Source organism: Coffea arabica, chromosome 2e, assembly GCF_036785885.1.
Source record: "Coffea arabica cultivar ET-39 chromosome 2e, Coffea Arabica ET-39 HiFi, whole genome shotgun sequence".
Taxonomy (NCBI): Eukaryota; Viridiplantae; Streptophyta; class Magnoliopsida; order Gentianales; family Rubiaceae; genus Coffea; species Coffea arabica.
Window position 1 is genome coordinate 8,069,119 of NC_092313.1, and position 12,649 is coordinate 8,081,767.

General features: G+C 39.0%; 2 protein-coding genes across 3 annotated transcripts; both read right to left on the reverse strand.

The window, feature by feature from the left end:
- Window positions 1-113: 113 nt before the first annotated feature.
- On the reverse strand, window positions 114-2,447 carry LOC113730651 (pentatricopeptide repeat-containing protein At5g04780, mitochondrial). The gene has a single exon (XM_027255488.2). It carries the CDS (start codon window positions 2,247-2,249, stop codon window positions 381-383), a length of 1,869 nt encoding a protein of 622 aa, XP_027111289.1. The 5' UTR covers window positions 2,250-2,447; the 3' UTR covers window positions 114-380.
- Window positions 2,448-7,333: 4,886 nt separating this feature from the next.
- Window positions 7,334-11,335, reverse strand: LOC113730652 (cationic amino acid transporter 6, chloroplastic). Of its 2 annotated transcripts, none has more exons than XM_027255490.2 (5): window positions 10,841-11,335; window positions 10,519-10,735; window positions 10,076-10,424; window positions 9,629-9,863; window positions 7,334-8,281 (listed from the first exon to the last, which is right to left on the reverse strand). In XM_027255490.2, the coding sequence occupies exons 1-5, from the start codon at window positions 11,259-11,261 to the stop codon at window positions 7,614-7,616; spliced, it is 1,890 nt and encodes a 629-aa protein (XP_027111291.1). In that variant the 5' UTR covers window positions 11,262-11,335; the 3' UTR covers window positions 7,334-7,613. The 2 variants fall into 2 exon arrangements, with proteins under 2 accessions (XP_027111291.1, XP_071934766.1); XM_072078665.1 differs by lacking the exon at window positions 7,334-8,281 and adding an exon at window positions 8,288-8,697.
- Between the last annotated feature and the right edge of the window lie 1,314 nt (window positions 11,336-12,649).

Below are 12,649 nucleotides of genomic sequence, written 5' to 3' on the forward strand. Positions count from 1 at the left end.
TTTTGAGTTAAGGATGCATACTTCATGTTTTTTTTTTTTTCGGTTAAGGATGCATCTTCATGCTGTCTGGCGACTGCATCTTTTTCAATCTTTTTAATACACCAGTGAGAAAGTTCTGGGAAGCAACAATTTTGCACCTATTTTCAGATTTCTGTAAAAGCTCTTTGAATACAATGAGAAAAACAAAATTCCGACCATGGATGCTTAAAAACTGATCTTTTTTACAATATCTCCTTGAGGTAGACAGGCTATTGATTACCTGAAATTGTTGTTGTGATTACAACAATAAGGTTCTTCTAAAATGTGGGGTCATAAGCTCACTGTTTTGGAGCCAGGTGTATTTCCAAATACAGGAGTCTTGTGTAGCCAATGCAACCCGGTTACCAGAATTCACCACAAGAACAGAATCCATTTCTGAAATGGTGAAAACGATTATTATCCCTGACAATGATTATCCTTCCCGTGATACTTGATGCCATCTTCATAAAAGAATGGCAATCACCACATATTCTAAGGTTCTTCATAATTCTTATCGGTACACCAGGAGGTAAGCACATTAACCCTAATGTGAAAGCTAGTTTCTCACTGTGGTGCTTCAGCAATTCCTGCTTTCTGCTCTCTTCCACATCATGCAGATCATGTTCATTTTCACCTCTATAGCCCTGCTTGTTCATTTCTTCTAGAAAATCATCCAACCTCCTATAAATTTCAGCGATTCTTGGATGGTTTCTCTCTCCAACCATAAATGTATGAACTTTGTCCTTGATTTCGATCCAACTCTTGCCCCTTACTTTCTTTGCATCACTTTCCTTGAGAAGTGTCCTTGCACGTGCAACATCCTCCCACTTTCTCCTTGACGCATAAACATTTGAAAGCAAGACATGATTTCCTGCATTATTTGGTTCAATCTCAAACAAATATTTAGCTGCCACTTCAGCTAGCTCAACATTTCCATAAACTTTGCAGGATGCCAAAAGTGACCCCCACATGGAGGGGGTAGCCTCAAATGGCATTTTGTCTATTAAATCCTTAGCTTCATGAACAAGACCACTCCGACCAAGAATATCGACCATGCACGAATAATGGAAGATATTGTTAGAGAGATTATGCTCTTTGGTAATCATGTCAAAGTATCTCCGCCCCCTTTCAACTAAGCCCATATGGCAACAAGAAGACAGCACAGAAACGTATGTAACCTCATTGGGCTGCAAGCCACTCAGCTGCATTTTCTCAAACAATACCATAGCCTCTAGAGATCTACCATGCCTAGCGAATCCTGAAACCATAGAATTCCACAATACGATATTCTTCTCTTCTGTAGTTGAGAACACAGCATGAGCATCTTCAATCATCCCACATTTCGCATACAAGTCAATAAGAGCGGAGGCCACATAAATGTTTGCACAAAAGGGGCTCTTACACACTACTGCATGAACTTGATTCCCTTCTATCAAAGAGGTCAATGCTGCACAAGCAGACAGTGCCGAAGACACAGTAAACTGGTTATACTCCACGCCAGCTCTTTGTGATCTTCGCAACAATAACAAAGCCTCCTCATAAAGCTCATTTTTGACATAACCTACAACCATTGAAGTCCAAGTAACATCACTCCTCTGTTGCATGGATTCAAATATCCAATTCGCGTCCTTTATAAAATTACATTTAGCATAGACATCAAGCAGAGCAGTAGAGACGTACAGGTTTAACTCAAGTGATACTTTCAGAGCAAAAGCATGCAGTTGTTTACATTCAATCAGGGCCAACTGTGCAGCACAAGCGCAAAGAACACCTGAGACCGTAAACTCACTAAACGAATACGGCCCATCTCTATGCATCTCCTTGAAAAGGATGAGAGCCTCTTCCGCATTACCGTTCTGGGTGTAGCCCCCAATCAAGGTGTTCCAGGAAACAAGGCTTCTGTGGGGCATTTCATCGAACACTTTCCGAGCATGACCCAAGTCGCAACATTTTGTATACATATTGATGAGCATATTAGAAGTCAAATTGTCTGCTAGAAAACCCAGCCTGATGATTTGGGCATGGCAAGATTTGCCTCCCCAGATTGTTCTTTCCCTTGCGCATTTTTGTACAAGGTATTGCAATGTCGGGATTGGTATATTATTGTGATCCCAAACACGGACTTGTTCTTGGGTTAGCTCGTCAATAGTAAGATTTGCGGCAAGGGACAAGTTCCGGTGACGAAATTTGAGATAAAGCTTCTCTAACTTTTGGATCCTAAAGCCTTTCATTTCGAGTCATCGTCTACGATTGGTTTGAAACCTCTGCCACGTTCAAGGGTCAAAATCAACCAAGCGCCAAATTATTTGGCGCCAAGATGAGTTTAGTTTCTCTACCGGGTGAGCAATTGGGCTTCTTCAAACTTCTACAAGCCCACGCAGTTGGGCTATTGCAATTATTTGTTGGGCAGATGATGGAAATATGATGAGTTCAACAGGAAACCCAAAAATTCTGCCCCCTAAGATATATATATATATATATATTGATCTGGTACCATTTCAATTTAAGTTTTTAGCTTTGTATTTGCTATTTTTGTGATGGGATGAAAAAAATTCATCCTATCATTTGCGTGGCTTTAATGAATGTGAAAAGACATATATAGAGGTGGATAAACTAATTTCATTCGTAGTTTCTCAATTTAGCATATGGAGAAGGAATCCAATAATTATTCAAGTAACTGTTCTTTTCTTCTTCTTCTTTTTTCTTTTCCAGTTTCATTCTCAGTGAAGAGAGAGAGATGAAAGTTTTCATTAGTCAGTTTGAATGGCATTGGAAAGCAGTAAAATGAAATAAAACTTCAATAATTTTGCAAGATTTGCGTAAACGTCAATTTATACAGTAGTGTAATTATTGTGCTTGCAACTTGCAAGACTAGAAAATTGCAGAGTGACTCTGATTCATTATTATTAACATCTTTTCTCATTTGCCTTTTGTTATGGAATATGGATTCATCCCAAGTTAGTTATTGGCGTGGACTATTTGGAAACAAATAATAATAAGGATGCAATAAGCCATTTGGGTGAGATTTCATAAAATATTAGAAAAGGCTAAGCTAGCTTAGGTGGATTGCATTGTTTGCTTTATGCAACTTAAAGATTCTTGGACGCATAGAACTATGACCAAAATTAGGTAGATTTTGCCACTTATTCGAATCCTTTTATAGAATATGCTAGACACTGTCTAAATCCATTTAAACTTGGTTTATATGGATGGATAAATGTACTTGAATCCATTTTGCCACCTCTACTAGACAGCTTGCCGCGTTTCAGTACACCCAATAAATATTCGTTAACACACTTAAATTTTACCTGACCTTATTATGTGTATACACACGTTAACAATTATTATCTTCCCTTACATTTATATACATTTTTCCTATTTAACTCTATATTTTTAAAAACTTAACGCGTGAAATACATATTAATGAACACCAGCTAAAGAGACCCTTTTGCACAATAATCTTGCAACGCTTTCATTCTCTAACTCTCCGAGTGTGTTTGGATTGAAGATTATTTCACTTTATTTACACACACTGATTTGCTTGAATCATCAACACATTTTCCAATCACTTTTTTATCTCACATACTTCATATAAAAAAAAAATGTTACAGTAAAAATATCTCAAATAATTTACCATCCAAATACACTCTTAATCACTTAAAGATTAATAAGTGATATATTGCATCCATTATTTATATAGTCAACTCCATAAATTTGCAATTTTCAAATTTAGTGATATCTTGTATTCATTGAGAAATGCAATCTTTCTTGTGATAAAGCAATATATGCTCAGCTGTATCATCAATTAGGTCTACGACTGGCACCGTCTACCACCAAACCAACCAATGGTTTGCTATTAGAGCTGTTGTGTGGCTTTTTAAGGGAAAGTTGTTCTCAAATGATAACACCCATATCTTTGACTACGAGACAGGGAAAGATAGGGACAAAACCCACAACATGATAACAACAATAACCCACTCACCAAATTTACACAAAATCATGAATCATGAATTCATGATCATTCTTCAGCGAACCTTTTCGGGATAGACTTTTCATAGTCCATAGAAAGTGTAGATATTGCAGAGTTGTTGTGGACAAAAATCAAGCCTTCCCTTTCCTTCCTTTTTTGGTCGGATTAATGGTAAATGTCACTAGACCACTAAGAGGGGTTGTGCTTGAAGGGGACAACTGGTTTCTGCATCGCCCCAATGGCCTAAATACAGAAAGCAAAAGAAAAAAAAAAGTGAAAAGCAGCTAAGTTCAATCCAAGACTTAATTTGGTAAGCCAATCTGTGCACCACCACATAATTTTGGAGATTGACCTATTTAACACGAAACTAAATAACTTTCCTATGCAGATATTGAAGAATTTTACAATTTCTGCTGCACTGGACTTCAAAACCAGCCATTTTAGATTGTTGTCCCAAAGAGGGATGCAGTGGGCTCTAACCTTCCACCACCACTTAAAAACATCTTGGTGTCAGAAAAGAACAAAATTTTTGGATAAGACATTGAGAACAAAATCTCATGCACTAATTCGATATGAACATTTGCAATCTTGGAGTCCATATGCAGTTGTTTTGACTTGGGCTTGGAATCTAATTTTTTATGCTTCACCACTTGGAGGGTTTTAGACCCTGCATTTTCGAGATGCCTTGGAACATTATGCAGTTTTTCTATTACTCCCGACTGATTCAGCCAACATTCGTTTTCGGATAAGCTTCGGCTAGATTTTTCCTGTTGCTTGCGGACAAAGAAAGAATGCAAGAAAGAAGATGAGTACAAAAAATAAAAATAAAAAATCATCGGTAATAGACTTTTTTGTTGCTAATACAAACAGGGACTGCTAACGAAGTATAAAATCGACCCATGGAAAATGATTGACTTCATACATATATATATACCTCATGGTAATTAACCTGTTGGAGGGACAAAAAAAAAAGACAATGAAAAAGAAGAAAACAGACGAATAGTATCATACAGGATAACAGAGAGAGAGATATATAGAAGGGGCTCCACAAAATGGACAAAAACGATACAATTTCAGGGGAAGAGAAGGCAGGGAAGGATAGGATGGCCCATGTATTTCAGTTCATATCCTACGTCTTGTCACAAAGGAATCACTGATGGCTTTAAGCTAGGAAAGAAGATAAGCCAGTGGTCTATCTCCTTCGTGCTTGGTGATTCCATCCATCCATCCTTCACTTTTTAGTTCCTTTCGGTAAAATCATGATTATCTTCCTTAAATTTCACTTTAACTACAGAGATGTCCATTACAACCTACAAAACGACATTTACATATTTGATTATTCACGTGAAGTGCCCTTTCACAAATATTTGTCTGCACTCTTGAATTTTACAGTAGTGACTCGTCTTTACAGCTTTCACCAACAATTTTGGATGGAAACCAAGCTAGTTTGGAGATTTTTTTTATTCTAATTCAGATTCAGAATAAAGGGGCTCGTTTTGTCTAAAATACCTTCTGCGCTGTCTTAAAGGCGAAAATGGATGGGTCGTGACTCATCGATGACTTTGCATTTGTATTGGCTTGAAACAATGGGCCTGTTTGGAACCTGAGAGTTTTTTGAGAGTTTGTCTAAAACTTTACTGTAGTGCACTGTAGAAGTTTTTGAAAAAATTTTGTAGAAACTTTTGTAAGGTGAAAAATTTTATAGAAGTTTTTGTAGGGTGAAAACCTTTTTTTTTTCCTTTTCTTTTTTTTCTTTCTCTTTCTTTTTCTTTTTCTTTTTCTTTTTCTTTCTTTCCTTTTTCTTTTCTTTCCACTCTTCTTCTTCTTCTTCTTCTTCCTTTCCCCTCACCCTTCCCTCCGCCACCCCCAGCAGCAACTCCACCAATGCCACCTCCCGCCACCCCTCTCCTCCCTTTCCCCTTCTCCTTCCCTCTGCCCCGCCACCCCCTCCCCCACCCCTGCAAAAGCTCCCCTGCCACCCCTCCCTCTCCCTCTCCCTCTGCCGCCACCTGAGTTTTGCACATGAGTTTTGCAGCAACAGAAATGATTTTTTTTTTCCAATGTTCCATCTCCCTCTCCTCTCCTTATCTTGCCAACAGAATAAGTAGCAACAGCCGAGTGTAATTTTTTTTTTTTTTTTTTTTGCAATTTTCCTTCTCCCCAAGTCGCGGGAGGGGGAAGGTGGCGGGGAAAGGCAGAGGGAAAGAGGGGAGGGGGGAGGGAGGAAGAAAAAAAAAAGAAAAAAGAGATTTTGGAAACCAACATATCGGTCAAAGGGGGAGGGGAGGGAGAGAAAAAAAAAAAAGAAAAGAGGAAGGCCGGCAAAAGTTGGCCGGAATAGTTACCGGCGCCGGAAGCGGTGGTGGAGGTGGTGGCCGGTTGGGTGGGGGAGGAAAAAGAAGAAAAATTGAAGGGAAAGTTTTTTGTGTATTATTTTGAAGTGTGTAAGAAAAAAAATTTTAAGAAATTTTTTAAGGTTCCAGTAGCAAAAGTTATTAAAAAACTAGTAACTAAAAAATTTGGCCAAAAACTTCACTTCCAAACAAGCCCAATTAGTAGTGTTAAAAGATATAAGTAGAGTTGTTAAATGGAACGAACAGCTCCAAAACTCGATTGAGCTCGACTCAATTAGGTTCGAGCTCGACTCGTTAATTGTGATAAACAAATCGAATTCGAATTCGAGATATGCTCGTTAATTAACAAACTGAATAAGATCGACTCGTTTGTTATTCGAGTAATTTGATTAGACTCGATAAGGAATGATATATATGTCATTTCGCAATTTAAAAGTATAAAATTTAAAAATTATAAATTTTTATTGGAGTCAATTTGCATGAGTTCGAGTTTGCTCGTTTGTAATAAACGAGTCGAGCTCGAACTCGAGTTCGAACCACATGTCCCATTTGACAAGTTGAGTCCGAACACATTTCAAAGTTCAAAGCTCGGTCGCCTAATCGAGCGAACTCGAGCTTGGCTCGAATTAAATCGAGTCGAATTAAATCGAGTCGAGTTCAGCAGCCAAATACTCGGCTCGATTCAACCCGACTCGCTTAACAGCACTAGATATAAGTTCCTAATTATTAGTACTATCAATGAACGTTGATGACATGTTTATCCCGATAAGCTTTAGGCGTTTCAAGGTCATTCCTATAGCTTGCATAGGAATGGAGTCTTTACCACCAGATGCTGCTCCGATTCGGTGTTTTTTCTGCTAAATGGTCAATGCTCGATAGTAGCTTCTTTCGGGTCGAAATACTCTTTGATTGTGAATTTGCACCCTTTCGAACTTCTCGAGACTAGAGCATATTTGACAAAGAAGTAAAGCACAATAACGTCAAGAAGACGAACAAAAAATCTCTTGTTAAGATTTTCTGGTTTCATTCTCTGTCGAGATAATGCATGTCAGAATTATAAGGTGATGGATCAGACGACAACATGTACAGGGGACCTCAAACCTTGATCCACTACTAAGGCTCCAGCTGTACAACTTGCTGCTAGCTGCTGCTGCTAATTTTTTGCAGCCTATTCCAACCTATCTACTTCTTCTTCGTCCCTACTCTAATCCTTGATCCAAAATTAAAAGTTGTCGAGTCACTGAAAGGGAAAAAACAAGAACAAGAAATATTTATACTTCAAGTTTGTGGTCCTCCGTTTCAATAGATTCCTTCGCATTTTCACCGCTGTTATGACCGAGCTTCCCATCTTCCTCAGCGTCAAAGCTAGCATGGACGCTATATAGAAGGTAAACAAGAACTGCGAGAGCGGAAAAGAATCCGAATCTCACGTAGGACGGTCTATCAAGAGAACCCAACAAGAATATGTTAAGGAAGATGGATATGGATGGTATCCAGGGCATCAAAGGGACCCCCCAGAACTCGGGCTTTCTGGCTTCTGGAATGATTGGAGGACGCCAACCATTCCCCCAGAACCTCCAATCATTGGAGGGTCCCTTTGATTCCATCACACGGTTCTGGGGGGTCCCAGAACCTCCATTCACACGGTGATGGAATGATTGGAGGACGCCAACAGCAATGGCAGTGCAGGCACCGAGTATGAAGGCTTTCGGCTTTCCCGGGGGTGCGAATTGCCACATGACGGTGAATATGATGGACGTGAGTGAGAAGCAAAACAGGAAGGAAAGGGTTGGCCATGGATTAGTTGTTCCGACAGAGACATAGCGCCGGTAGATTACAGCGTTTGCAACCATATAGAAGACAAAGAGCGTGCCGATGGACACAAGGTTCAGTAGTATATTCAAGTCCGTGAAAAGGGCAATAGCCGCTGTGAAGATCCCTGAAAGATTCATTCAAATCCTAAATGCATCAGCACAGCAGAAAAAAAAATTTTCACTGATGAAAAAGCAACCAGCCATCCATCAAGTTCAGTGGGAGGTTAACAAGAGGTTAAAGCAGTGAGTGAATATACAATAATAATGCAGAGTTTAAAACATCACTTATTCTTTGAGAAAGTGAGGAACTTTTCTAGTGGCTATCTTGACAGAATGAATTGATCTCTTCTGCAATGCTGGTGTCAAGCGTCAATTGTTGTCAACTAAAACCACCATGCATCAACATGGAACTGACCTTTTCCAAAGGTAGTATTATGGAATAAGACATCCAGATATCGCAATTGTCAAAATTCTCTAGTCATCCATATTCCATTCCTATCGCAATCCCAAGGACCTCCTAATATGATCCATCCATATTCGCCTAAAACTTATCAACAAGTCATAATCCAAAAAGCTATAGAAAGATCACAACCGTAACTAAATAGTGAGTGCTATTGCCGGTAAATATGCTTTTTAAAGAAAGAAATGATCTTCAAGGAATATTACATTACTATGATTTATTTTACCAGAGACTTTCTGTACTCTTAAAAAAGGTTCTCCATTTTCTGTTTGTTGATAGTAATAAAAGAAAGTGCTGGCAAAATAAATTTTTAACTTTGGAAGATAATCAATCATGAAAGCAACAGTAAAATGAATTTGCAGTCAATTTTTGCAAATACAATTGTACAAACCAAGCAGGCAGGATTTTCAACCTGGCAAAAACAGACAAAAGTTGCCATCAAAGAAACTACTGAATGAACCAAACTTTCAGAAAGCGAAGGCTGGGCCAGATGAAATCTAGCAGAGTATCATATCTTCCAGAGAAAACGAGAGAGAGCATCCACATGGATGGAGCTGAAGGCAAGGCAGGCAACAACACTTTAAAAAGTGCAAAAAGACAGCTGACTAAGTCAAAGCAAAACCTCATCATTCATTATTGCTAAGATTTGACACCAAAAACAAAAAAAAAAAATTTATTTCGTCAAGAAAATTCATCAATTCGTGATTCCCTCATAAAAACTCTATAATTAAAAAAAGAAAAAAAACTTCACACATGGATTGGTGCTGCGAATTAATTGATCCCGGGATAAACCCACGAGCATTCCCTAATTTCCCCTAAAAACTGGCAACTGAAATTTCCCTAACCGAAAAGGTTGTCGGTGGAGCCCAATTCAATAACGGCATAACTTGACAAACACAACAGGCAAATAAATCCAAATGGTCTCAGCAGATCACTGAAGCATGGAGACCAAATTAACAAACCATTTTAACTATATACATACATATAAAATACTAAGTACACTACCACGTACCAAGAAAAGCTGAGGCGTTGACAGGCGTAGAAGTCCTAGGATGGACCTTAGCGAACCATGCAGGGACAACACTGGACCGTCCGATCACACACATGTAACGAGCTTGACCCAACATAGCCACCAACAGCGACGTCAATATCCCAAAGCTGGCCCCCACCCCTATCACATTCGATACCCATTTCCAACCGTCTGATCCTCCCCTAAATGCCCCTGAAAACGGCGCCTCGGGATCAATCTGCACAGTTGTTCTATTCCTTCAATTCATTCATTTCCCAAAAAAAAAAAAAAAAAAAACCTACGAGAATTTGTATACAAATGTCGTCCTTGTAAAAATTGTACGTCCTCCATGATTTTTGTTTTCTTTTTTTTTTTTCAGAAAAAAAGTCATTGCATTTGTACTGCTAGAATTTCGGTACGATTGTAGTAATTATCTTATTTTGATGATACCATGTCATAAGGGAGAAGCAGGGACATTGAGGCAGCCATCAAGCAGTAAAGAACCGTCACGAGGATCACGGATCCCGAGACCCCAACAGGGATATCCCTAACCGGATTTCTGACCTCTTCAGCCATTGTTGAAACTGCATCATACCCGATATAGCTTAGGTAGACCATGGCAGCCCCGTTGAAAACCCCTGATGCTCCAAATGGGAAAAACCCACCAGGATGTTTTGGGTTCCCTGGCTCGCTAAAATTCTTCCATTCCCCCCTCCAAAACCCCATCAATATCACAAACAGTATAAACATTATATGCAGCACCGTCAGCACCATATTCAGCAATGAGCTCTCCCTCGTACTGCCCGGCGCCAACCAAAAAGAAATCTGTAATTAGCCAGAATAAACAAATTATATTTGAAAAGAAATTCATTAACGTAATTGCGGCGGAGTACCTGTAACAGATGACTAAGGTGAGAATCAAGACGAGGGCCACCGCTAAAATGTCAATCTCATTAAAACCTTTGGGAAGAAAATGGACTGTTATTCTCAGCTTCGTCGATACACCAATAGCTGTAACAAAGTATGTTGTGAAACTCCTAGCCACGGCCGCATTTGATAATACGTAATCTATAATCAAATTAGCCCCCGTCAAAAACGCCAAAAATTCACCTGCAAAAAATGTTGTACGTGTTAAACTTCTCAGTATTATACTCGGGTAGGGAAAAAAAAAATTTTTTTTTTGTGGCTTATAATTAGTTGTAGTTGGGGGCGGACCAAAAGTGACGCGGATGTAACTAAAGGCCCCGCCGGCGACGGGCATGTCAACGGCGAACTCAGTGTAGCAGAAAGCTGAAAGGAGGGCGCAGAGGCCGGCAATGGCGTAGGAGAGGACAACAGAAGGGCCGGCGTAACGTCGGCTGGCGGTGCCGGTGGTGACAAAGACTCCGGCACCGACCATACCGCCGACCCCAAAGCCGACAAGGTCATACCATCTAAGGGTCCTCTTCATGTCCGTGCCAGACATGGCTCGGACGCGGCTGGTTTCTTGGAAAGATGTCGAAACGGAACAGGCTCGGCGGGCCAGCCGGTGGGGCGTGTGGGAGAGTGCATGAAAATAAGTTTTGAAGCTGGAGAAAGAGGAGGAGGTGGTGGTGGTGGTTGTGGAGGAGGAGTCATGGTTCTCCATTTGGACCATCGCCCGCTACTAATAATAAGTCTGCTCTCCCCTGTTTTTATTGTCTCTCTTAGTGTGTGAGTGTGTGTTTTTTTGAAACGCGATTGTTTTGATTTATAGAAGGGAAAAATCCTTTATCAGGCTGGCCTTCTTTTTTCTTTTTCCTTTTTTTTTTTTCTCTCTTTGACTTCCGTTTTCTGCTGATCGAGAGCAGTTTGGCATTTTGCATTCTGCTGATCGGGAAGTAAAAAAAAGTGTTTTTTTTTTACATATATATATATATATATATGTAAGATGGTTTTTTATGACCATAATTGTGAGATTAATATATTAAACTGCAATTAACTCCACATTCAGTACTGAGTAAATGACAAATTTAGCATGAATAAGATGTTTCAACTAATATTCACTGAAACTCTTTGGAAAAAAGTTCCTTGAATGTATGTATACCTTGCATTGTGCCGGGAATCTTGAAATTAATGGTTCGGTTATCTTTTATTTTCACTCTTCGTGGGGTGTATATATGGCAATGTCGTACTATTATTAGGTGGTAGAATCAGAGAAAAAATCAGGAAAAAAAGGTGCAAAAATAAGTAAAGTAGTGCATAAATAGGGTGGGATGGGGTTATGGGCTAATGTTAACATGCACGGTCTAATGTGTAAGTTCCTTGAAGAAGACGAAGGTGCGTGAGATGCATATACAATAGACTTATGAGGACATTAAGAAAAGGACTAGACTGACGCTGGATTGTAAATAAAATGGCAACTCAATTCACCCAAAAAAAAAAAAAAGAAAATCACCAAAATAGATGTGAATTTTGTTTGCCACTTATCTATTCTGTGCGCAAGTAGGATTAATGGAAATTATATTATGGAGCAATAGACTTGCTTACTTGGGTGGAAAGTGAAATAAGCTTCATCCAGCCCGCAGCCCTCTTTTTTTTTTCCCATCATCAAAGTTCTATTTGTTTTGTTGTGCATCAAGTCTTTCGTCTTATTTTGTCAAGAAATAAAAAAAGGCACATGAGTAGTGATGATGTACAAATGGATCCTAACAATATAATACTTCAGATTAAGTGTGCCACATTTGCAGACAAAGATTGAGTGTACCACAAGAATGGTCACTCATATATCTAATCATTTTTATGATTAATAATAATAAGTCATCTTCAGCTAACCTAGATGCTAATTCAACAGTCACTCATTTTCTAGTACATTCAACCAAAAAAAAAAATATAATTAGAGATTATATCACTTCACCGAAAGTATATAGAAATCTAAGGTTGTGTTTGAATTACATTTTCCGTCATTTTTCATGGAAAAATTACTGTAACGATTTGATATAAGTGGGGTAAAAAGATAATTGAGAAATGTGTTCACGAAAAACATTTGAAAAATTGTTGTCCAAA